This window comes from Brachyistius frenatus, unplaced genomic scaffold (genome assembly GCF_029030835.1).
Source record: "Brachyistius frenatus isolate BFR_SWC_R1_liver_20210118 unplaced genomic scaffold, ASM2903083v1 Contig_26, whole genome shotgun sequence".
In the NCBI taxonomy this organism is placed as follows: domain Eukaryota; kingdom Metazoa; phylum Chordata; class Actinopteri; family Embiotocidae; genus Brachyistius; species Brachyistius frenatus.
The window spans coordinates 1134266-1161474 of NW_027210625.1; the positions used below are offsets into that span (position 1 = coordinate 1134266).

The 27209-nt window shown below is 42.3% G+C and overlaps 1 protein-coding gene across 2 annotated transcripts in view; it reads right to left on the reverse strand.

The window, feature by feature from the left end:
- Positions 1 to 6304: 6304 nt before the first annotated feature.
- The window catches only part of LOC138620723 (rho GTPase-activating protein 6-like), a 62357-nt gene continuing 41452 nt past the window's right edge, over positions 6305 to 27209 (reverse strand). For both annotated transcript variants that reach the window (XM_069698134.1, XM_069698135.1), the window contains exons 2-14: positions 20684 to 20843; positions 17985 to 18056; positions 15363 to 15511; positions 15098 to 15226; positions 14809 to 15004; positions 14659 to 14714; positions 13702 to 13852; positions 13437 to 13585; positions 11151 to 11330; positions 9935 to 10026; positions 9599 to 9849; positions 9391 to 9462; positions 6305 to 9011 (exon numbers count right to left, since the gene is read on the reverse strand). In XM_069698134.1, the coding sequence (XP_069554235.1) occupies positions 8461 to 9011; positions 9391 to 9462; positions 9599 to 9849; positions 9935 to 10026; positions 11151 to 11330; positions 13437 to 13585; positions 13702 to 13852; positions 14659 to 14714; positions 14809 to 15004; positions 15098 to 15226; positions 15363 to 15511; positions 17985 to 18056; positions 20684 to 20843 (2208 nt within the window). In that variant the 3' untranslated portion in view covers positions 6305 to 8460. The remainder of the gene's footprint in view (positions 9012 to 9390; positions 9463 to 9598; positions 9850 to 9934; positions 10027 to 11150; positions 11331 to 13436; positions 13586 to 13701; positions 13853 to 14658; positions 14715 to 14808; positions 15005 to 15097; positions 15227 to 15362; positions 15512 to 17984; positions 18057 to 20683; positions 20844 to 27209) is intronic.

Consider the following 27209-nt stretch of genomic DNA (forward strand, 5'->3'; position numbering starts at 1 on the left):
TTACCTTCATATTTCAATGCATCACCTGCCAACATATCCGCCGGCTTTAATTATTTTAACCAGAAATGAATGTGTTTGTGTGTCCATGTTTCAAGCGCACAATAAACACACTGCTGGCTTTTGTCCAACAGCAGTATAGTGGTACTAAGTGGAAAATAATCTCTTTTGTGTAGATGTGTACTTCTTATATTTGTCTTGTGCTGCGTTCAACAACAGTTTCATTTTCCTCGGTCGCTGCAGTTTGCAAAAAAGTTGCTGGTGCCAATATTTTCTCGACGTAGCTGTGACGCCGACCCTCGAGGATGAGTGTCCGGCGTTCCCTCCTCAGTTTGTGGTCTGGTATGAGTACACCATCTGGGTACTTATATTGCACTGCATGTTTCCATACTTGACAGTTTGAGGGCACTTGTGCACTCAGAATAGCAAGAGGAAATTCGCAATTTGAGAGACGGACATAGAAGACAACAGATAGAATTACATCATTGCAGAGATGTTACTGTCCTCGTCTCATTGCACTGTAACAGCAACACCTACAGAAATAACTCAGCTGCTGGTGAATTCTCTACAGTGTTGCCTGGAACTATGTCTTATGAGAAATAAAGCTCCTCTACCCCAAAATAACCAACGCAAAATTAAGAGGAAGGACACTGCTACATCAACTAACCAACTAGTCCCTGCTTCCTATCAGTATGACTGTGTCCTGCTTCAAAGGTCACGTGGTGAGGAAGATCATCAGCCTTAGCAGGAACCCTTTCAAAGTTAAAATGAACCCCCCCGCCGTTCACCCCTACCTGATTACGGTGTCCTGACTAATTCAACAGCCCTTAAAGTGAACTCTTCATCTGCAATTTGCAATTCAAATGTTTAATTCAGTTACTATGAATTGTGCAAGTAAATTTTATGAATGATTAACAAAGATCACTCACTTCCTCGCTCCCACACACAAAGCTGCAGGATGACTCACACAGATTTACAGGATGTGGATTGAAATTACAATCTTGAAGGACAGCAGAGTTTCAGTGTGATGTCCTTTACATCTGGATCAGTGTTGCATATGCACTGAAATATGCTCGTATTTTCTCAATAGAGGGTATAAATATGTTTGTATCGAAAGGCTGCTATGCAATTTGAAATGTAAGGCTTCTTTATTATTTGTAAAGCTTTGTTGTGCTTCTTTCATTGCTGTGGCATCAAAGTAAGAGAATGTTTAGAGTAGGTTTTATGTCCACACTGCAGAGTATTAATACAACATAATGCTGCTATCACTGTAGTTTTCTTTCTAAAGCAGACAGAAGCCATATACGGCGCACATGTACGGTTTAGGTGAATGAATGTTTGACTCCAAGTGAACATGTAGCAGAGGATTCTGAGGACAGTGAAAGCAGGTCGAGGTAGGAAAATTAATCATGGCGATAGAATAATGTTACACACACTGTTTTTGCTTAATCTTGGCCATATTGTATGCCATGAGCACGTATTTTACAAAAATGATCTTTTAGGTTTTATTAGTTATGCACAAAGGCTGATTATTTGTCTGGTGATAGTATGGATATTTGTAGATTTCATTGACAATTTTACTCAAAAGTGATATTGTACAGTCTGCAACCACAATCATGCAATTAACCTGCAAGGTGGCTGTGACTTTGTATCTTCCAAATAACATTCACTTCATAGACTTACTTACAGAGTATTTCCTGACCCTAACGTTTGACTTATTGCTCAAATTGTAATATTTCTCACATGTATATTCAACATTTCATGGTTTAGTATCACCACTACATTGTTATACTTAACTTGTGACATTGCAAAGACATTGCATGTTGTTGTTTTTTCCTCTTTTCTCCCTTTTTTCACATCTGTATATGCGCTTCTTCTTTCTGCATATTAACTCATGGCTCACTGTGCCTGGTATATTCAACTGACCTGGAACCATGACCCGTGTTTCCCTTTGATATAACATTTTGCTATAAAATACAAATACCTTGATATATTATTTGGCATGTTATTTTTTTTAAGGCCTTTTTTCCCTTTGTTTATCTATAAGTCATATTTTGACTCTTGTTTTTATGTCCTTATGACTTATTTTTTTCAACTACTGAGATGCTACACTTCCTAGAACGAGCAAGACCAGTGCATGACAGCATTGACAACAATGAAGCGTGACCTCATTAGAATGGTAAAACAAAATCGACTGTGGCAATTTATCCGTGTGGGTTCTCTTTCAGGACTGGGCCACACGGTCAAATGGATTTGCCCATTACTTCCTATGAGCTTAAGCTGCGGAGAAAGCCAATGTGTGTGGGTGTTGATGGGTGTGTGAGTACGGACATGTGTACAGCATTGCGTGTGTTCCTGCTCCTGAGGGCAAATCAGTGTACGGTATGTCATGGTTGGTTGGACGGTTGATCCCCAGTCAGATGGCTGCAATCATGAACCATCACTGCTGAGAGCCATATCCAGCTCCTTCCAGTAGCCACATGAGGTTCGAGCCACACTGACAAGACTTGTGAAAAGTCGAGTTTTCGTACATATGACAGTCAAACATTTCACATGGGTTGTCTGTCATTGTTCAGGTTGCTGTCATATTTGTTATCACAGTGAATTGACTCATCTGCACCCTGAATAAACAGCCCTTTGAAAGCTGTCAGCAATGCATCTTCTGGCTTTTGGAGTCATTTTCTATCTGTGGCATCACTTTGCTGTTCATAGTGACACATGAAGTTTGTTCCTTTTTTGCACAGTTAATCTAAGTTTTGATTGTTTTTGCTGAATCCTACAGCAGTTTTATGAAATAACTTTTGTGACACAGACAGCACAGGAAATATAGACTTTAAAAAAGTGTTCTTTGTTGCCAGAGCATTTTAAATCGAACATGTTTGTAACTTTCTCGTGAAGTACAGCGCTGAATGAAAGGAAACCGACATATTGTCCTCTTTTAACTCAGTTAATATTGATGCTGACCCAGTTTTTTTTTTTTTTTTTTTTTTTTACAGAATAGGTCAGCTTTGGTTGAAATATCTGATATTAGAGTATTTTCAAGGTGAACTATGTGAATTGAAAGTGTTTGAAAGAAATACTCCTAAACTTTCATTTGCTGAGGTCTTTTCATCGATCACTGCAGGAGAGAGAATGCACTATAGCTGTGGTTAGACACATGATGATATTTTTTTACATTTTGCCAGGCAGTGATGTGATTTTTTTTTTTTCAGCAATGATTTACAGATGGGTTAATTCACGTCAGGAACCTTTTTTTTTTTTTTTTTTACATTTTCGACCGTGTTTTATCTTCAGGCTAGTTTTTTGGACCGTATAAAGCAACACATGATGATAATGAAGCGCCTGCGCCTGCTAATGAGGACCTTGTGGCTACGAATTCCTTTTCACAATGTGTGTGTGACCGTGCGTTTCTGCTAAAGACCAAATATTGTGCATGCACTACCTCACACGCCGCTCTGAAATGTGATAAAACCAAATGAAATCCACATTTTGTTTAGTGGCATGCATGGATTCTTGACTCCCTCCAGGAGTGCGGCTGAACTCTTTGTACAGGCAATTACAAGTGTCTCTGTGCGGATGAGTTCATGCATACCTATTTGTGCATGTGTACTTTTCTGGCAAATTGTTTTTTTTAACCCAGCCAACTGGATAACGTTACTCCGGGCCAAGTCATTAGCTGCTGAAATAAAAGCAGCTTTGTTTTGTTGTCATGGTCCACAAAATTCTATTTAAAATCCGGCTCCCTTCCAGAAACTGACAAAATAAAATAAAGGGGGGACAAAAGAAAACAGAAGAAGCACACTCGGAGTACAGTATCTGAAACAAACTGCTTCTGTGTCTTCACTGATCACAATTAATCAGAACCTCCTTGAGCGGAACATGACAGACTCATTTCAAACACTGCTGGCACACAGTCGGCGGCGGCAGCTTTGTTTGTGTTGTGAGCAAAGGACTCTGGAACGAGGGTGCATTTCCACTGATGAATCGTTGTGGAGCTATGGAGGGAAATGTTGCGGGAAGAAAGGAGAAAAAAGTCCTCGGGTTGTTTTCGTGGGTCGAAAAGTGCATATCTGCAAAAACGAGATCCTAATTACTTCCCAGAGTTTCCAAACTCAAAGTCGATCACAACTTCTGATAACCTGCAACATAGAGAAAATGGAATTAAGGACAAAAACTGCAGCCCAAATACTGAGAAATTTACCTCATTCTCATTATTCCCAGAGTCCATTAAGAGCAGTGAGAGAAAGCAAGTGTTCATACAGCACATTGTCTCTATTTCAATTATTGGCTCATGTGTCAGTCACTCTCTTCATCTCTGTCCCCTCAGTTAAACACCCAAATGCTCCTCCATTACCTTTTTCCAATGTGTCTAATCGTCTACTAGCAGTTAATTTCACTCATCTGGAGGTCTGTAAGGTGATTTGAAATGCTATCAGGCAGGGCTGAGGAAAATTGAAACCAAAAGCCATGAAATCTTTTTAATCTCCTCTTCTTATGCCTCCCTCTTCCTCTCTCAAACACCTGCTCTCACATTGATTCCTTTTTGGTTTGTTTAAGCTCAGACCTACCCCCCATTTGTCAGTGTCTGAAACTAGCAGGTGTAATTGTATTCATTATTAATAGTGCTTTTTGGTGACGTGCAACAAATACCTACCAAAAGGTAGTTGATTTGGTCCCGAGAGATACAGAAACTCTGACAGTGTGCTTTTAAAAAAAAAGATAGAAGGCTCTTGACTGACCTCTAGTGGTAATGTTGGAAAATTACATCAAAAACGGCTTAATTCATTTGTAAAATATTCATTGTGAAGGCTTTGGCTTGCAATTTCTCGACTTCTCCTGATGGCATAATTTTTCCACAGGAGGTTCTATCGGTGATTTGATGATGGAAAATGCAACCTCAGCACAACTTGCTCAGCTGAGTGCATGAGATCTGCAAACTTATGATCATATTCCCACCAACTTTAACCCATCAAACTACTCCGCAAACACCAGAACAGCTCATTTTTAGTATGCATTTGACTTCAACTGCAGTCAAATGTTTTGTCCCAGACTTGTTGACTGGCTTTGGCCCGAGCCCTGCATGCACTTTTCTGCCATTTTTTTGAGAGATGACTCATCTAACCATCTGACATTTTTCCACTGCTCACTGGACCGCCAACTTTTTTTTTATTATTTGCACCGCTTCACTCTCAGACATGTATTTTTCAAGTGTAATAAGGGGGTTTACGCACTATAGCCTGACCGCCGCACCCCGCTCTGTCGAGCTTTTGAAGGTGAGACTTTCAAACTGCCTGCACACGCCTCAGAATTGACATTTACAGTTGAGTGACTCAGAACTGCTTGTTTTACTTTGTTTGTCCTTGCATCTGAAACGAGCGACCACAGCCTTCACAAAAAAAAAAAAAGCTTTGGGGATGACATCTTTCTCAGACTTCCTGGCCCGTGTTGCTTTTGTTGCTGTTCTGCTGCCTGCTTGAGGAGCCTTCATGGCTGAATTTCTCCTTCTGTCTCGCAGCGCCTAATAATCTGCCATCTTTATTCGTTGTTCTCCTCCTGAAGCCAAGAACTGCCAGAAATAACGGAGCCGGTACACAAGTCCACTGTGTCGTCGTTTCTTTTTGAAAAACCCGACTAGTTGCATTTCTCCTCAGTTTGAAATGGAAAATCAAATTGTCCTTCAAAAAGTTTTTGTTGTTGTTGTTTTTTTTACAATTTTTCAAAATGTAATCCACCTCTTCAGTACATAATGAAACCATCTTAAAAAGGATGGTTCCTATATATCATTTAATGAAAGCAAAATTAGTAAGTGCACTTTATATCAGGAAGGGAGAGTGAATGTGTGTGGACCACGAAGGAGAAAGATTACACATCAGTACACACACACACACACACACACACACACACACACACACACACACACACACACACACACACACAAACACAAACACCACCCACCATTAAAATTATGGCCCAGCCATCTCTAAACCATGTTTGCAAGAGCTTTCCTCTGCAGACAGACATCCCCCAGGAGAACTAGTGATAAAGTTCAGCTCTGTAAGAAGTATCTTACTTAAAATGCAACACTGTGAAGCATCTTCACAGGAAATATGAAGAAATTAATAGAAACAAAAATAAAACAGCCAAAGCGCTCATCTAACGGTAATATACCTGGCATATTATGACATGACGTACTGTACAGTAACACACATGTACTATGATGTAGTATATTATGACATACTACATTGTAACATACTATCCACAGTCTAGGTTTAGGAACCTCCCACAGTATTCACTCCAACAACACGTGGAAACTTTATGGTATTTAATTCCATTGTAGCATATTGATGATGACACACGGTACAAAAGCAATTACCAGACATTCCATTACAACTTGGACCCAGTAAATCCCACCGAAATATATATATATATAAAAAAAAAGGAAGAAACAAACAATAAACAAAAACACCGCAGCACAAAGTTTTTCGTAGTGAAGTCAATAAGACAAACATCCACGTCTTGATCTGGGAAAAGCTAGGACCATGAGGATTACTCTTTGTTTTCTTCTTTTTTTTTTCTTTTATTCTTGAATAGAAATTGTTATATTGTATTTATATATTACAACACTCAACACAGTAATACAAAAAACAGTCACAAAATATGAACCTTGAGCAATGCATGGAGAAACAACTTTTAAGAGCAAGACCTGTGTGTGGCACTTCGATTTGCACATTTTTCACAAGCTTTGATTTTAAACTGAACACAGATGATTGGATTCCCATGGAAACGGAGGAAACTGTGGGAAGCAGCAATAAGCTAGTGCACACAATAGATGGCGCCATAACCTTTCTGATTCCTGCACTTGTGGGGTTCTTTTCCATTGACTTCTCAAAGCGACATTGGTGTGTCTGCACATTTTAATGCTGAAGTGGCTTCATATGAGCAAATATTACACCATAACTTGGAAGAATGTGAAATATTTGCCAGCAAATACCCACCTGACTGTGACGTATGAGAGGACAGGCTGGTCGTGGGTGGAGAGATAATTTACACTTTAATTAGCGACAACACTGTATTTGAAAGGAGAAATATTCTCCTACTCCTACCGTAGTTGGTATATTCAGTCTAGTCGAGAAGTATAACAACACGGATCAGTAAGGACTTCATATATTTTGTATTGTGTAAATGGTGTTATTCTGCATCATTGTCAGTGGTTATAAAGCTGGTTTTAGGATCTCAGCAGCATGTTTTTGTGGAAATTCAGTCCAATAAGTATTCATAAACTGACCATTGTGGATTTTTATTACATAAACTACCAAGGCTTAATTTTCTGTACATTTTCAGCTTCTTAATTTATTCTTGTTTCTTTGTTTGTTTTTTTAATAACTGGAAATATGGTCCTCACAAAAACCTGATGATAAAATCCTGTTGATGTGTTCAAATGAGTGTCCTATACTGAAATCCTTGACATGTCCTAGCTTTGAAATGAACAACTAGATGAAATGACCACAACTTGTATGAAAAAATATCCTGTAGTTTAAAAAAAACAAACAGATTTTGGCACATTGTTACTGCAGTGGGTGGCAAGAGCACATAAAGTGGAAGCAAACTTACAGCCGAGTGCTTTATAATTAGCTCTAAGCGTTTTGCTGTAAGTGAAGCATTTTACATTCAATATTAAAGACAGAAACAGCAGTCTGACAAACACTAACACCTAGACTGCCAGTTAAGTGGCTGACTTACTTTTAGGTAGATACTTTATGCAAATTATATACTTTACATATCAATTTACATGTCGTTTATGCATGTTTGTCAATAATTTGCGTATACACATATATATACAGTCAAATGTGATCTGACATCGAAAAGTAATTCAGCATTTGATCTTTTCAGAAAGATGCTGCCGAGTTACATTAATAGTGTGCACACAAACAGTCTACATTTAGCAGCAATTACTAATGCGTACATCTTAGTTTCCATGGTGGAGAATGTAAAATTGATGAAATGGAAACGTAACAAACAAATGTTTTCCTAACGTTTCCCATTGAGATATGAAGACTGAACTCGGAGGAGAAAATCTGGTAACATTCTGAAAGGATCTTTTTCTTTTTGAGGTATTTATTGTGGGCATTGTTGTTGTTTTTTGTTTTTAATGCTCCTATAACTCAAAATGTTCTTATGGACGAAACATACCGGCCAGGAACAGAAGCAACGTTTGAACATCCGTACAAAAACGAGAAATACTAGTGGCTCTTGGATGTAAAAGTTCTGTATGAGGCAGCAGCTACACACGTAAACAACAACAACGTCATGGTGCTAACGATGCAGGGCAGTACAAGAGGGGTGGGGGGGGGGAAGGCAAGTTGAGAGAGAAAATGAGGAGTGATTGTAATTGGAGGGGTCTGATCAGGCCATTGGTTGGATGCCGGAGTGGAATCTCCACAGAGACGGAGCTGGAGTCTGAGATCACACCAGTGTCTCAGGCAGTGTGTCAGCGTTGTCCGAGGACAGCAGTTGCCAGATTTGCCACCGGTCCCTCTGCCAGTCCTGCCACTCCGGACTCTGCGGCACCGTTTGGGCCTCTGTTGTCGAGTTGTTCTGCACCGCACTCGGCCTACCATGCTGCAGGGGGGGCTGCTGAGCTGTCGCGAGCTGGGGTGAGGTCTGCGAGCCGCCCAGTCGATGATGAGCGTTGTAAGATGGAGGAAAGCGGCCGTCGTTCACCCAGCCTTGAGGTCTGGAGTTAACTCCGTGTCCACTTCCTCTCTGGAGGCCCTGCGTGCTGTTGAGGTGGGAAGTCACAGAGGGGTTGAAGCTGAGCTGCAGGCGTGGTTGCCCCGTCTCCGCAGGAGGGCTGGTGCACACTCTGGTGACCGGCGGGTGAGATCGGCACTCGTTGATGCCCGGCGCTGTCTGAGTCCGTTGTACTGTCGTCTGCTGCCTGCCATCACCGTGGAGTCCGTCAAGACCTTCCTGTGAGCTACGGGAGCTTCCCTCTGACATGTTGCCATGGGAACCTAGGAACAGCGCATCAGTACTTCAGTGGATTTAATTACTGTTAATGAATAACAAGAGACACACACAAAGCAGCAGGTGGATGACATAAAAATAATCATTTTACTAATTTTTAGGTGAAGGCAAATTAAGACACACATATCCAACCACTGGTTGGTGAGCTGCTGTGTTGAAGCCTCCAATCTGGCATTTTGGCTATCCTTTCTTGGTATTTTGGAACCAGCCCCTAGTGGACCTCAGCGGTATTGCACTTTAAGGCACTTCTGCATAGGCTTTACTTTCCAGACCTTGAGACTCCATCTATTTGGATATACAGTTTATGCTCAGCACCCACATAGAACAAACTTTGCAGAGGGCCAAGGCTGATTTAAAATAGTTCACCTGTGTATGTTTGGTTCTTGAGAGCTGGTTTCAGAGTACTGTGCCATGTGCCCCAGATGTTAGCATGCTCCTCTGAAAGAAGCGAAAGAGAGGTCAAATTAATGTCAGTTCTACAGTCAACAATGCACATTTGGTGTGAGGAGACTTGGATCTTCTGCAAACCTGGCAATGGGCCTAAATGAGAGATATGGAGCACTTTCCAGCTCACCTTTGGAGCCCCAGGTGTCAGCTCCAGGCTCTCTGCTCCAGCCGGCCACCTGCCCAACGAGAGAGTACTGCTCCGGGACACGGAAGAGCTGCTCGCCTGCCGGGCTCCCTGCCTCCCCTCTGCGCTCGCTCAGCACCGGGGAGTTGTTGTCGTAAGGGGACACTTCGCCGCTGGACGCCTTGTTGGAGTCGCTGGACAAACGGCGCTCGCTCCGGCTGAAGGGCTCCTCTGACTGCAACAGGTCAGGACTCCTGTAGAAACCAAGAATCAGGATGAAAGGGTGGAAGATAGAAGAAGAGAAGGAGAGACACACGTTAATGAATACGTGGAACTCACTGTGATGCTTTTCTCCTCAGAAGGTAGTCGACCACGTCTGGATCAGTCTCCAAGAGGCTCATCAAAACCTCATTTTGCAGATCAGGAGACACCTACAAGCAGCAACATATCAGTGAAATGAGTGAAGGAATCAACTTTATAAAGTCGATAAGATGGGAAGAACAATGCAGCAGTTGATGGTCTCCCTTTTTGTCTTCATTTCCAGTACATTTCTTCATCTGATCTGATTTTTCTGCTGATCAGACACGCGGATTAAGATGAAGAGCACCGTCCAAAAATCCAATGTCTCCAAACACTTTCCATCCTTAAATGCTTTGAAAGTCAAAGTGGCCAGATCTCTAACAAATTCAGACATAAGAAGGTTACAAAACAACTTTCAGATGTCATTCGAAGACCTTGAGCTGCCTACAAATCAGCTTTCACTCACTTAAGACTGAGCAAGTCATTCCCAATTTACAATAAGCGATTAATAGCTCCTCATTGGCTTACTGCAGGAATGTAAGCCTCAGGGTGAGCGGCAGCGGCGAACTACAAAATATCGCGGTCTAAGGTTTCGGACTTGAAATGACCTGAACTGACCGTCGGCTGCTTGTTTTGAGAACCTGTGACGGAGAAGGAGAAAAGCAACTGATGAGACAGTAATCTGTGCAAAATCATGACCTCTTTGACAGCACGTTGAGGATTTTCATGCTTCAGTGTTCTGCTTTTATTTTGGAAAGAGCAAGTTCAAGTAGCTGGATGAAAAGTTTTAGGCGTTGTTGTGAGCGAACTGGTTTTGACTGACGTTTTTTCTTTTTATATTAAGTCCAAGACTTTGGAGTGATTCTGACCAAAAACACACGCATACACACACTAACCCATCTGTCAGCTGTGTTTTTTTTCCACACTTTCATCCTTTATGGTGTCTTTTCCTGCCCTTTCTGTCTCAATGTTAGTACTAAACCAGGCAAACCTCTGTTTTCATTAACTACGACAAAACCATTGTCTGCTAAGCCAGGGAGGATTGTCTTACTTTAAGCCTACACAGGAATGTGAAGAGGGAAAGTGTGCTTCAGTGAATGCGAGGCCGTCTGCGCGCGTGTGCGTGTGTGCGTGTGTGTGTGTGTGTGTGTGTGTGTGTGTGTGTGTGTGTGTGTGTGTGTGTGTGTGTGTGTGTGTGTGTGTGTGTGTGTGTGTGTTAAGCAGAGAGGAGGAGGAAGATTCTCAATCGACTGACCACGAAGAGTGTTTGGTAGCTTGCGATCATCCTCTGCAGCACGGCGATGACGGCTGTGCTCTCCTCGGCCCTGGCCGAGCTCTGGACGCTGAACTCCTTGTCGGAGTTCTTCTGCTTGTGGAGCAGGTTGGGGCCGAAGATGGTGGCGAGGTTTAAAGAGGTCATCTTGTTCCCCGTGATCTAAAAGTGAGATTCATACACTCTTTACTTTATGCTTTGCAAGTTTTTAAAGAGAAAGTATTCAGCAAAGTTGTACCAAAAGACTGATACTGGTGCCACTTAAATGTGTCCCTAATCTTTTGCTAAATCTGCATTGTCCTAGATATCAGGGACCATTTTCTTCCCTTTGTTACAAAAATAAACTTTAAAAAAGTACTGCAGAAATTACATGGCTTTGTTTGTCTGTGATTACACAGTCCTCTCTCCTCCAGTTCCCTCTGACATCCATCTTTTCCAGTCGATTTCCTCACCTCTCCCTTACAATGTCTGCACCTCTTCTCACATCCCCCTCTCAATTTTTGTCACTTTGAGCCAAAGATGGATAAAGATGGCGTTTTTTAACACAGAAAGTGTTGGAGTGAATGACAGCGGCATCAGTATCTGCTCTGGTTGAGTGGTTGTGCGCATCCTTTCACACAATTAGCACATACTACTACAAGCCCCTTCAAAGCTTGGACAATTTTTTTTTTTTTTTTTCTGTTGTAAATAAATTAGTCAGTTTCTTGCCCAATTCCTCCGATTTCCGCTCCCACTCCCAATTGAGAAATGGGAGTCACAGGAAGCCAAAAAGTAGTGACGTGTCATCCCAGCCGACCATGAAAGTCAGACTTCCTGTCATAGTCTCAGATAAAGATACTGGAGCCATATGAGGGAAAAACAACACACACACACACACACACACACACACACACACACACACACACACACACACACACACACACACACACACACACACACACACACACACACACACACACGCACATACACCAATGTTTGAGTCAATTTTCATGTCTACACACACAGGCAACAAAACACACTTCCATCTGTGCAAACACACACATGCCAAAACGCTGCTTCTCTTTCACACAGTCGATCAACACGAACACACACTTCCTTGCAATAAATGGTGGAATTACAGTGACGTGCATGCAGAGAAATTAAAATATACTCTTGACACACTCCCACACATGCATGCATGAGTAAAGTTGTTTTATATGTTGTCTGTAAAAAGCTACAAATAAGATGGAATTTAAAAAAAAATGTAGAGACAGAATTTGTGGCACATTCAGTGACTTTATTGCACTTTTTTTTTTTTTTTTTGAATGCAATAAAGTACGTGGACATTTGATTATTCCGCTCATATGTGTTACTTGAACACTTTTTTTTCCCAAATTACGGTCCGTCTGCTGCTGTAACAGCCTCCATTCATCTGGTTCAGGCTTTCCACTGTATTTTAGACGCTGATGGCAGGACGTTTCCCCCTCCCCCAAATTAGACCCCAATATCATTTGTGAAGTCAGGCTTAAACATTTGGCGATGAAGTCTGGCTCCCTGTCAGCACACCAGTTCATACAAGAGTTGTGAGACAGGGTTGAAATCAGGGCGAATTCTTTCAAACTCAGAATGTTTTTGTTTTTTTCTGGATCAGTTGTACGCCGTTGTCTAGTATATCATATTAACTGGCTTAGAACAGCAAACCTCAATCATGATCTGTTAGGATTTTTGCCCATATAGTGTGTCCTGCAACCCCCTGAAGGAAGGTCCTGACCCCCTTCATGGGTACCACCGTCTTTGGGAGTCTTGAGTAATACCTACTGTATTGAATTCCACTTTTGACCCGGAGTTTTATCCTTGAAGTATTTGTTCTACTCTGCACTCATTCTGAGCAGCACCAGAGATTATTTTGAAGTTAAATACCTTCATGTTACTCCTGGAGCTTGAGTAAAAATGAGAAATATTTACTTGTTTTGCCAGACTTCCCTCAAGTGAAGGTGTATTCTGAACTTTGGAGTTGTGGTTTCCATGTTTTGGAGTAAATGCAGCCATTCATATCATCGCGGATGTCATGATTGCTGCAAGACTATTTAGCAATCTAACATCAATGTTTGTGCTGTTTCTAGTACTGAAGAGATCTGTTTACAATCTGCCCACACAAACTGCTTCCTATCACTTATTTGGTCATTTCCTGCCAATGAGGCAGAAACAAAATAAGCAGCCCACAAGATGTTTTTTTTGTACTTGTTTGCGCGGGACTAAAAAACAACTACGGACATGTTTGGTGCTCACCTCCTGTCTGTCTTTGTCCTGCTGGTCATGGGCGTGGTCGGCCACGGTGGACAGGAACTCCAGGAGGCGGTGAAGGGTGTCGCTGTTGCATGCTGGGAGCAGGTAGACGAGAAGCTGCATGACACTTTGCTGCTCGTCCGAGTCCAGCACTGCAGCACAGATTAGGAGGGAATGAGTGAGGATGAGGAAATGTTGCAAAGAGGAAGAAAAAGGTGACAGCAGGAGGATGGAAATATGGCGGAGAAGAGAAGGAAAGGACACTGACATGTGGTGTTAATGGAGGCCGTGTAGAGCTCCTTGGTTAGAAGAGGGTCGGGCATGTCCCGGAGGAACTCCTTCAGCAGAGCAGCCACGTCGTGGACGCTGTGCTCCTCGTCCAGCGGGACATCGACACCACGATCAAACTCCTCACGTAGCTGACGGAAAGTCACAAAGAAACAAGAGGAAGAGGGGGATTCAGAAACAGCCTTCGCACACAACAATGGACATTATATTCTGGGTGACCTGGGGGAGTCTCCATTCAAACTAGTATGACCAGTATTCCGTATTAATCTCTACCATCTGACCTTCAGATGACTTCCAGAGAATTGCAAAGCATTTTCTCAGCCATGATCATAGATACACAGGGCTTATCTGCATATTCACGTCACTTTTACAGTGAATTATATAAATATTTTTTTATTTTACAGTAATCTGATATGTGCGCGGGAAAAATAAAGTTTAGGTGAAAAGAAAGTCTGAATTTCTGCTTTGCTTTTATTTTGAAGGACATGTGTTTCCCAAAATGCAGCATTAAGTTTTACCCTTATTTATGCATTATTTTACAGTGTATACTCCAAGTGTGTCTTTGCACATGTGTGCGTACTCTTTAATGAAGGGCTATTGTGAAACAAAATGCAACAATTGAAGCTTTGGGAGCATAAACGGCCCGTTTTGGTGCAACGTCTTGATTATTACACGCTCTATTAAAAGAGAGGAGGTTTTGATTGTTGGTGTTGACTTTCATGGATGGAAACGAATGTGTGAAGAACATCTCACACTAGAAACTAATTTGTCTTTCTGCAAAACTGCCCTTTGATTTGTTGTTGAGGAAACTTGGTAGGATGTGTTTTATCTGTGGATACAGGGGGTGCTCATTAAAAGGAGGCTTCCATATAGAGGACAAAGGGTTAGAAAATGGTTTGATAAGTACAAACTTAGGGAAAAACTGAGGAATACTCACTTGTCGGACTCTTTTCTTGGAGCTTCCCACTCTAAAGATCCCCACAGTCTGCAAACCTGAGTGGAAAAGGGAAACAACCTCAGTACACTGTAGAAACTAAAGAGAAATAAAAGGCTGCGTGATGATCACAGCAGTTAAGTAGCTGCTCACCGTATTTCTCGATGTGTTGACAGCAGCTGTCGACCACCCGTGGCACCTGACGGTAGATGGGATTGAGGCTCAGCCTTTTGTCCCTGTGCTTCTCCTTCTTGCTCGGCGTTTCGGCCGGCAGCGAGAGCTGCAGCGCCTCGAGCAGGCGGGACTGGTTGTCGTCCAGGTCTGTGATGGAGTCCACTGACATGCCTCCCTGGAGGAGAGACATGCAGAATGCATGTGTGAATAAAAGCAGACAAAATGTACCTGTACGTGGCTGAGACTGGAGTGAATTTTAATGTCTCACCCTCCTGCGGGCTCGCGGTGCAGCTTCAGGCGTGTTGGGTGACGTGGACTCGTTGGCCGTCTCTGATGTGGAACTCAGCGAGGAGTTACTGCTGGATAACTCCTTATTGGATGGCCGCTTGGTGGCAAACTGCAGGACACATGATGCAAGAGTTATATTTGGCTTGCCTTATACTGTATAGCTCAGGATATTTGTGATATCTGGGACTGAAATTCCTAAAACTGAACCCCAGGGAATATGTCAACCCAGGGAGAAGCTGACGGACCTGCAGAATGGATGAGACGAGGTCGGAGGAGTCTTTGTGCTCCTCCCGCTGTGGAGGGTCCTGGCGATAACCATCCTGACGCTGCCTATGTGTTCTGTCATTAGCAATGACCTGGGAGAGGGGTATGCTGAAGGCTTGGGGTATGCATTCTGTGGAAACGAGAGATGAGGTCGGAAAGAGGAGGATTGTGGGAAAAAAAAATGAGAAAAGTTGTATCACCAACATCCAAAAATAGCTGTTTATCTCCATTTAAAGTTTTTTTTTATCACTTCTGCTCCAGCTTGCTTTTTACACACGCAGTAAAAGCATCACGTCTTACTAAAGCCCTACATCTGTTTTCCAAAATAAGACATCACAGAACGAAGGCTGACATAAAATCTGGCTGCGATAGCCCACTAATTCTAGAGCCTTTGACTAAAATAACACAACTCCGATGACTTAACCCACATGAAATGTCATGTTCTCCATGCAGGTCCATTTGAGAAGCTTTGACACATATGTAAATAACAACCTCCTCTTATTCCTTTTTGTTTCATTTCCTCCTAATTCTATAAAGGCCGAATGGAGTTTGTTTTGGCAAGAAGCTGCAAGAGAAGTTTCAAGTTTGTACAAAACACTGGTGAAGCAAAACCCAGTGATTAAGTTAGAGGATACTTCTGATGAAAATTGGTGTTGTCCTGCTGCTGGAAGAACACATGCAGGCGCCTGAATTATGCGCAGGGCTAACTTCAGAGCAGAGTGATGTCATACTGGGACATCGCAGGCTATATATTCCATTATACACAATCCCAAAAGCCTGAGCCAACAGCTGGAGGGGAAGAAAAAAAAGTCCAGCTGTGCAGTGTGTTTGAGACACAGTGTACCAAATAGGCAAAAGGAAGGCAGAGAGAGAGAAAGCTAAAAATGCATTCCACAACCACAAGTGAAGGGCTGTGGTCTGTGAACAACATGACCGCTAACACTGTGACACAATGAATTTGCTCTGCAGCCTCACAGCGCTCACATAGCTTACAAAATACGCACGCACACACACACACACACACACACACACACACACACACACACACACACACACACACACACACACACACACGCATGTATATGCAAGCTGAATTGCATAATGTACAGGGCTCTGCCAGTGTAATGCAGCGTTTCACAGATGCGTCGACAGCCAAACCACATATCAGATTTGAACAGATCTACATTTTCCAAGCCGACAGCATCTCAGGTTCTCAGCGCTTGCTTATTCTTCTTCATGTAGTTTGTTTGCATGGGCTGGATGTGTTCTCACTTCATGGCAGGAATCATCTTCGAGCCTCAGGAAAGTTGTGAATAATTTGAATCTTGGGTTTTTTTTCTTGTTGGGTGGAGTTAACCCAGCACTGTATGGCCAAAAAGTGTTTGAGCCCAATTAATACATTTTTCGCATTGACTGACAACTTGCTTGATGCTACTTGAGGTAAAGACTCAGCCTTTAGCAGCACTCAAAGCAGATTACAACAGCTATTACACCATATTTGAAAACACAGTTTTAGTGCAGGGCCGGTCAAAACACAGCTCAGATTACTGCGGCAGCATCAACAGAGCCAGCATTTACCTTTGTGCTCTGTGAGCCTCTCTTGCAGAGAAAACGGCTAACCCTCTTCAAAGTGGAATACAAGGCTGGTATTTAGGGACCCCAGGAGAAAATTAAACTTCGAATCCCTTCTGCAGTTTAGACCACAGGTACATCTGAGCTCTCTGTGCTCTGGAGGGGTAGATCCAGGCAGTGGAGGGAAAACCCACCTACAGTACGCTCAGTTTACACTCACGGTTTTACCCTGCTATAAATATCGCGTGCTTGCTTAGCATATGTATCCTGGCAATGTGTTTACAGTTGCTGCAGCTGTCATTAACAATACACTGCAGGCCAAAGCATGTGCATTATTTTCACACCGCAAAGCTGCAACATAGAAGTCTCATCATCGATCCAATCAGAGCTTGTTGAGATGCGGACTGCGGAAATACTTCATTGTGCTGCAAGTGTTGCACCAATACGTAAAACAATTATACAGAGAGTCATTGCTATGGAGATGTATCGCTGTCCGTCGAGTTGCTTTGTTGTTGAAAATATTTTGGTCTGAAATGACCTTTAAGATTGTGTGTAAAACAGGTCAATGCCCCTAAAACCATGCATGAACGCTATTATACTCATATAGTACTAGAAAATACTAGAAATACAAAATTGGCCACGGTTAAAGTGAGAAACGGTGAGAAACAGGTGGATCTGTGTGTATATTAAAAACCTAAGTTTAGCATCCATACCTGCTATTTTATGATCAGATTCTCTCTTCATTTGGCAGAAACAGAAAAGGATCTGCTTCAAAGAACCCCAAATATGCAGAGTTTGCTGAGAGCAGTGCAGTGGCTGCTTCTTAGAGTCTGTCCCCTTACAAGGAGTCCCTCCACTTTAGCTAAATATAAACTGTCGAAGCTTGGCAAACAGAACCTGTGTTTTTGTAACTTCGCTGTTCACCTGCCTGGGGGCCGGACACCACCGACTGGCAGAGATGGAGAGTCGTGACAAAGAGCGACTGAAAGAGAAAATACCCTCTGAGCGCCTATTAAAAGGACTTGGCATACCTTTGTCTTTACTCTTCTCCTTTGCTAGAGAGTCCAACTTCCTTCTCAACGACTTTTTCCTCTTCTGTCCATCTGTGCCGGGGGGGAAAAAAACAAGTAAATAAATCATGCGGAACAAATGGTTTCCATATCTGCTGTATCTTATCTGTCTTATTATATTTAATAAGCTTATGTCAGGAAAGCAGATGTAAATTAACTGGGAAAGCTGCCCGTGAACTGAAATCCATTTAACTGAATGGTCAACAGGATCGGTTACAGTATTAGTCAGCACAAAATATTGACACACTCAATCGCTTATATTGTTTAGCTAAATTGGTCCGTTTGTGTATGGATTTTCATACTATTTCTCATAGCAAAAATGCACTTTATCCGTCGACTGGTTTCACTTAAAAAAATACCTTGTGGATCTTAAAATCTTAGCATCACCCTGATGACTGATATAAATATAAAGTAAAAATTGGGCAGATAATCCCACATTAAACAAAACTATTGCAAACAATCCCTGAAAAGGACATTTATGTGTACATGTGTATTACATCAGGTTTTGAGGCTGGAATGCCATGAAAGAAAGAAGTCCCCCGTTGTCAGCTGTCGACATGATGAATGACTCCTGAATTTGCTGATAAATGATCAGGAAACTGTGGAAATCGTGGCGCATGCACACTTGAAAGTCTTGGACCAGGATGTCGGTTTATGGAAACCTCAGCAGCTTTTAAAGTTATCTTTCTGTCACTCTGCTGTTTGTCTTTTTCGGTGTCCAAAACCAACTGCTTTTTACACATCACATCTTTTTTTTTTGGACCCACTATCAGAGTCTGTGCCTTGATGTGCAGCCTCAGTTTGAACCCCAGATGTTCCCCTCAGCGGGACCAAATGAGTCACTTGCGGTGCTCAGTAAATTTGATCTAGCTCCCAGAACATGCTCGATGGTCGTGTCGGAGGCTTACATGAAGGAGCAGGTTCAGTTTCCCTGATGTGTGCGACCATTTGTGATAACTTATTTGCCCCCGTGTTGAGAAACATGCGTCCTCCAACCAACCACTTAAAGCTGTAATGGAGTCTGAAGTTTTGATTGCAGGAAAAGAAAGTGAAATCTTAGGGAGATAAAATAGGTGGGAAACAATAAGGACGGGGTGTGAGATACAAGGAGAGAGAAAGCAGATGTTGTGATGGAGAGTGAGGACAGTGAGAGGGGAGAAGCAGAGATAGGAAATGGTTTGGATTTTTGACAGATGGCTCCCAAAGCCGCACGGAAATCCCCCAAACCTCCACACTCCTCCCCAGTTCGACTCCCGACCCGTTGTGAAACCGTCTGATGAACCCTTCGATGCATTTCTATCCCATCACACCCTCATCCCATCCCTTTTTTTTTTTTTTTTGTCCTCCTCGTTCCTCCCTCTCTTGCGGCTTTTCGTTCTTAAAGCTACAAACGTGAGCCACTGGCGCTCTGGTTAAATATTAGAAACACACATCGGCAGTGCTGAAATAGCACACACTCTTACACATTTGAAATATTTCCCTCGCTAGCACATGGCGGCCGTCCGGGGCTCTGGAATTCATAAGCAACACAGACGAGTATGTATTAAATCATGGCGGGGAGAGGTTTAACCTTCAGCTGGAATGCAAGGCCCTCTCTGCACTGTACTGCTGCTATGGCACCCACTCCATGCACAGAGAGGGCAGTTTGTGTTCCACTGTATCGCAGCAATGTGCATCTGAGCACGGACTTACCAGTCTAATATAAAGACAGTTGAAGCAGACATTATTCTGGTTTGTTACAATTTGGGTCCAGTTTCAAAGTTTGGGCTCTTCGTTCTATTGATTGTGATCAAATTATATCTTTATTTAAGTGTCTGTAGAGAACTGCAGCATGTTTTGCCCACTTCTTTGCTTGAAATTGAGTGGGATGATGTATATTTTCTCTTCTGTCTATGAACCTGATGCACATGGATGTTTTTAGAGTGGGCGAGTCCAGTGTAAAACCACAGTGCTCTGCCCATGTGTGCTACATTTGGAATAATTTGCCTAATTTTGTCATTTTCCAGAAGCTTGTTCATTTAATTATTTGGTGTACAAGAGCAGAACGCGTTTGGTCAGCTTCAAGATTAGGCCACAAGGACAAATAAATCCTGTTTCTGACTTTTTAAATGGCGGACACAGTGACTAGTAGGGTGACTGCACTCAGCTTCTGCTTCAGCTCCAGCGGAAAGGGAGTCGCGTGTCGTTCTGAGAAGGGGAGGTCAGCAGATACCACGTCAAACAGGAAGCAGTCGATCCCTGTGTTAAGTGTGGTTTACATCTAAATTCATGTGTTGTCACAACTTCCCCAAACATAGAACATACATGCCGTCTCTCAGATAAACTTAAGGGATGGGAAGAGGATGTGGTCAGAGACTTGAGTGTTGGCTTCACTTAATGGGACACTTAAAAGTACGTGGACAAGCTTACACAGCAAACCCTGGTTAAGCAGATTAAATGTAACAGGGAAGTGTTCCGGAAAAAATAACATGCATTTTGTGACAGTTACTGTACACAAATGTCAGGGTCTTTAAAACCTGATGTTATGTCAAGTATGTTGCAACAGTAAATACCATCCATCCAGGACTCACAAAACGTCAAAATGATGTAACGGTGTGCAACTCAGGGCTGCAATCTGTGTAAAAAAAACAAAAAAAAACCACACAACACGTGCTCCCCACCTTTTGGCATGGTTATCTGACATCCCAGGTCGTAGTCCTGGTGTAAACGAGTGTAGGCTACTTCCTGCAGCCTGGCCCGCTCCAGCTCCGACAGGCTCTGGATGGCAACGGGCATCAGGCGCACGCTCCGCCCTGACAGGCTGCCCCAGGTGAAGTCACCCTGCGAGGGAAAAGCAAAAATCTCATAAGGATGGAGAATTTTGAATTTTTTTTTCTATCATGTGGTAAACCTTTCATTGATGTTTTTCACCCTTTACACAAAGAGATGGTGTCGATTTTGATTTTGAATTATAGCAGTTTTAAAGATTTGTGAAAAGGAACCTTTATTTTATCATGCAAAATCACCTAAACACGGCCTTCATTAGGCACGAAAATATTTTTTTCTATTTAGAATTATTATCAGTTTATTCGACATGAGTAGCACATTAACTATGAATTCAGCCGAGCATTAGTCTATCACATTGTTTGTGCAACGCTGTTTCATTCTGTGTTGTTTTCTGGACGTCTTCATATCCCACCGAGTGTTTCAGAAGCGTTTTGCTGACTTCCTGTTTTGGTCATTTTCCAAGATTTTTGTGCTTCTAGCAAAGAAAAGTCTACATTGTGAAGTAGTTTCTCTTTTTCTGTCTGTTTATCGTATGTATTTCCTACTTTGTAAGTTAAAACAATGGGCATTGTCCTAATAATGATTTCTTATCCGTTTTTCATGCAGTGTGTGTCGACAGGAGGACACATTTGTGATGCGGTGATGTGATATACGAGTCTTATTTTGAAAATCGACAGGCTGCTCTCATTTTCATTTCACTTCTGTGTCTGACATCCTACCACGGATGATCTGATCTGTAAAGATTGATGGAGCTTCCGTCAGAAAGAGACAAGGCGCTGCGAAGCGTCTGGAGGAATCACAAACATTGTCTGGACTGGCCGCGATCAGCTCCGGTGTTGCGTCGCAACCTTTATGCTTCATGGGACTGCACAGGCCTTCAACATGTGGAGCTGAGTAATAAATCCATTTCACGTGAAGAATTGATGTAGCTTATACAGATAAACAGAAAAACAACATGTGCCTCAGAAAAACATTAAATCCTGTCTTTGTCTGAGGAGCAACTGAGGACATCTTTTGAAGTGTTCTCAGTGATGGATTTGCAATATGCTTTCCATATACACGTATTGAGGATGCACAGCAGATGTGGAAGATGAGATATTGCGAGTACGTGGCCAGAGTATATAGAACGCAGCCTCCTGCTCGTTGTTCTGCTGCATGCATATTTACTGCCCCGCTCTGGCTTTATCTGTGATCAAGGTGGAATTGAACTGAAGTGAATTGTAATGAATTTGCTGGAAAAAAAAAAAAAAAAACACCCAAGACAGCTTTGGCTTTGATGAACATTTGAGTCATCTGAATCTCTGGTCATGCATTCCTCTGCGTCTACTGAGAGAAGAGGTCAGGAAGAGGGAGAGGTTAAGGGAGAGAGGGGGGGAGAGAAAGAGAGGAGACATTGCTGCAATTTATCTAATGCCTTATCCAGACAGAGGGCTTACAAGTGTGCTCTAATGTGTCTGTGTTTACATGGTCAGTGTTTTTGTTCGGCTGCAAGCAGAAAGCAGAAAGTGCACCTCTTACATCTGGAAAAATGTCAGATCCTGAATGAGTTGTAGGCTTTTTGAAAAACGGCTTCATCCGAGACGGATTCTGTCGAGACGTCTCTTCACTTTTCTTATTTAGGCCTCTATCAACAATATTTTCTTGAAGCCGTCAGCTCTCTTGTTATTTGACCCCTCTCACTGTAATGAGGCAAGAGAGCCATCATTCAGTCTTGGAAAGAAAACAAGATGTGGATACAGGCAACCTGGAGAGCCACCTGCGTGCGTGCGTGTGCGTGCGTGTGTGTGTGTGTGTGTGTGTGTGTGTGTGTGTGCGTGTGCGTGTGTGTGTGTGTGTCACGAGTCCAACGAAGCAAGTTGCACGTTTCCCCCTTTATTGCAGCATTTTGTCCAGCACAGCTTCCCCGCGTGCTTTTGCGTGCGCGCGCCTGTGCATGCGATTCCTTACTGCCGACCGACCGAGGGAACCCTTTTCCCTCCCGCTCGAACTCACGCACAGCTCGACGGGGCGCACACGCGCCTGCACACAACCACACGCGCACACACACACACACGCACAGCTCAAAAGAAAAGACAAACAGTTGGAAAAGTTAAATAAGAGGCCTCTCCTCGCTCGAGCTGGTTCTTCCCAGCAGGATTTCTGAAGGAGGACAGACGAGCTTCACTTCTTAAGTGTCAACCTACGAAGCCTGTGGAATGCTGTCAGCAGAGCGAACGGGGTGGGGGACAAAGTCCTGGTATCACTGCTGGATGCTGGCAACAAGGAGCTGGAATGTGTGCGACCTGCAAAGGACACCCATTCAAATTTCCAGAGCGAGGTGTTCCAAAGTCAATCTGCACAGTTCAACTCTTAAATAAGCAGACAGCTGTGAAATGACGTATGATTTGTGGTGTAGATGTAATGGCAGGGGTAAAAATTTTTTTTTTTTTTTAAATACACACCACATCTACAGCTGCTGTCTGTACTCTGCTATTTATTCAGCTCAGGAAAAGTTCTTATTCAATTTGTTCAAAGCAAAGTTGTTGCACACGATGTTTATGTAGTTTCGCACGTCGAAATCATTAGTGTACTGTTAAGTAAAGCATTTGAAACAACTGATTAAAAGGAACAGCAGGAATCAGCATGAGTGCCTTTTTTTAAACTATTTTTTTTTTCAAATGTTATTTGTTTATTTAACTATTTATTAACACACTATTTGTTTCTTAATATTGTATTTTAAATATATTTTTTTTTGCCTTTTCTCTTTTTACCACCAAAAGTTATCAAATTTGCCCATAAAATAGCACTACATTGTTATTTATTGTCAATTTAATAGGGCACTTAAATGCTTGAGAAAAAAACAAAACGTCATCTTGGTTCAAAAGCCTTAACATGGTGGGGAAAAAAATGAATTTAAACACGTTTATATATGTGTGGAAAGCTCAGCCCCTTTTCCACATTGGCTCTTCTCTTAATAGAGGAAAAAAATACAATAATTGGGATCCATTTTGGCCTTGGAGCTGTCAGATTTGACAGCAAAGTTTATCTAGTCAGACATCCAAGGACCAGACTTAACAGCAGCAGACACAGATGCAGAAGCTGATCGCCATGCTGATAAATCTTTTAGCGTGCATGGTTGAATTTAAAGAGCAGATGACCTGTCCTCCGATAGGAAAGTGACATTTAGTCACTGACAACCGATCAAGACCTCAATTTTCTCACTCGTGACATAATGAGCCAGCTACTACACATTATATTCTGTACATGTTTATTTGTTTATCTGGGTCAGTGGAGCTAATGAGCTGCAAAGCACACATGCAGGATATTATCATAACCGATGTCCTGATAGTATACCGATTGAGGTTAATGGGATCACATGTTGAAGGACCATAAATCCCATTTAAAATCCAAGCAACCAAAGAAAAGCTGAACTCAGATCTCAGTCTGATATGAATGCTTAAGTAACACTGTTTGAATAGTGTGTCTAGGGACAAATATACTGCAGCTACTGTCCCAATCTTTAAATGTTTCCTGTGTATTCAATAGAACCATTGAACCACGGTTTAATGATGTTTGCTGGAATAACTGTGCAGATCAGATCAGATAATCTCAAGTTTAACAAATGCTATTTTCTGCCACTTTACTCCACTTAATCAAAAATGTTTTTCTATCAGCAGAACTAAATCATGAGTATGCTTTGGAAGGTAGAAAGAAAGAGAAAGGATTAGACGCATTAGGTAAAATAATGCAGAGGGTTATTTAAGTGTGCAGGTCATCAGAACCAAAAACCAGCTTGTTTAGACGTGTATGTACATAAAATACGATGTAAAGCTTCTGTTAGGGGTTGCATTCAGCACATGATGTGCTGTCATTGTTGCTTACATGTGACAGATGTTACACTGGAAAGATTAATGACTTTGCTGACTGGACCGGCACCGTGCAGCTCGGTGATTGAATGCTATTCGGACCCACAGTGCATTGCATCGTGTGGTGTCTGCCCTATTAGGGACAAATGGTACAAAAGCAAAGGCAAAAAACATGGCAGTTACTGTGGAAACACATACATACAGAAAATCAAAAGGGCCAGGAAGTGAGAGCAATATTACTATGGTAACGCAGCTGGAAGGCACACACACACACACACACACACACACACACACACACACACACACACACACACACACACACAGAGGCGGTGGGACACTCGTTGCTATGATGCACTGCAAATCATTACATGGCACAATGGAAACTGTTGTGACAGCCTGGCAAACATGCGCTCACAAAACAACACATCATTATGGTAAAAACACTAAAGGCATGCGTGGAGACACATGAAAAGAGAAGTTAGATGGCACTCGCCTGTCCTCTCTGAATCTTTTTCGTCCTTGATGCATCGTTGACAGCACCATGATGTGAAGGGCTCAATAATAAACAACACAGGGACTCCTCTGCTACTCAATATTCCATATAATAGAGACAGTGTGACCATTAATGGACTGGAGCGCCGTGGCAACACATTGACTAAAATGTTGTTACGTTAGTTATTGTCTCCCTGTTTGCATGCGGCCGTATATGACTGTGTGTCCACTGCATGTCATTAAAGCAAATGTATGCTTCGTCTTGCCCTGAAGTGCTATTGTACATACTTTCATTACAGTACTGGAAATAGAGATGATGACAAATCCTCTCCTCATGGAGAAAAATGTGTTAGAAAGCCTTTGATCCACTGGTCTGAACAATTAACATGCTGGTAATCTTGCAAAGACTCCAATGAGTTTTAACCTCGATGAGAGCCCGTATGTTCTGTCGCCTCGGCTTTTCATTGTGTTTTATTGCCACTGCCTTGCAAAGCACAGCACTTCATTGCTGTGGAGCAGTAGAAATAGCATCAATCAAACCTTGTTTTCAATTCTGGGACACGGTATCACTTGGCAGGGACGTTGCTCCGCCAAAAGTGCTGTCAGTTGTCCCCCATGACTGAATACATGTAAATAAATGCAGAGGAAACTGGATGAATCTCTACTTTTGTGAAGTTTAGTTTGATTTGTTAAATACCTTTCATAGGATTTGAGCGGAATTACAGGTCTTTTGACTTTTAATGGATCAGTCACATCTGGCTGGTGTATTTAAGCGCCTCTATCGGTTGGAGTGCAGTGTGCCAATGCATCTCTTGTAAAAGTCAGAATTGTATTTGTAATTGTTTTTTTTTAGGAAATGACCTAAATGCGATGCATATTCCAAGCACTCTGGATTATGATCAAATGCCTGCGTTTCCATTGGAAGTCAGCTGTGTTCTGTGCAAATCAGCAAATGATAGCAGGCTGACAAGCCAGACAAAGATTATGTACATGTTAATAACCATCAGCATGTTAGCGTGCTGACCTTAACCCTTTGAGTCGAAGCATTGCTGTGCCAATGTGATTAATTGTGAGCATTGCGAGAGATCACGGTTGCGACATTGTTAAGTCCTGTGCGCGGTATACTCTGTGTACAAGTGTTTAAGTAATGAGTACTGGTTGCTAGGCAAAATTTTTTCACATCGCACTTCTGCTGTGTTTTCTTTCTCTTTAGCGATGCAGCCGGGCTTTAAATGACCCTTGTGCAGAGTTTCTGTGCCACAACACTGAACTAAAGGAATGCACAAGTATTTTTCAGCACTTCTTTTTTTGTGCGTGTGTCTTTTACGGGTTGACTTCATGCATGCATGTAATACATTGCTTTCGCTGACCTGGAACCTCCTCGAGGTTCACATTTGCTTGTAATTATTGACCACCCTATAGCTTGTCAGGCAGTGCTGTTACATTTAGGAGTGCGTGTGCAGGTTTGTACATGTGCCTGCCCCCACACTAACAATTAATAGGCTTTTCCACCTGTTTTAGGTCATCCCTGACTCTGCCTGAGGACAAAATAACTCCTGAAATACAGATCCCTGTTTTCATACAGACGTTGCATAAGCCGATGAGAAAGTAATTTAGCCGCATCAGGCTTATCATTAGTTGTAAAATGTGAGGTTATCAGCCTCCAGTGTGGGAGGTCACGCAGATGGATGTGACGAACAGCTTGTAGATGCGATTATCATACCATCCATTCTAGTGCAAAAGAAAAGGTCAGCTGCTGGGATTTAGACATAACTGGCTCTATCTGTTTGCAGTTTTAAAAGCAATTATTTATCTTTATCAGTGTTGAAATGATTAAAATTATTATTAATGAATGTTTTGATAGTAGATGAAGTAGACGTGTGAAAGTTTTCTTGCTTCCAGCTTCTTAAATGTGCGAATTTTCTGATTTATTTTATTGTAAATTGAAAATCATAGAGTTTTAGACATCTGGAGGGTCTGAAGACGTCACACTGAGCTCTGACATCTTTCAGGATGGAATAAGCAATGATCAAGGCGTGAGGAAATAATTGAGGTAGCACTTCTTTTCCACATGGAAAGTTGA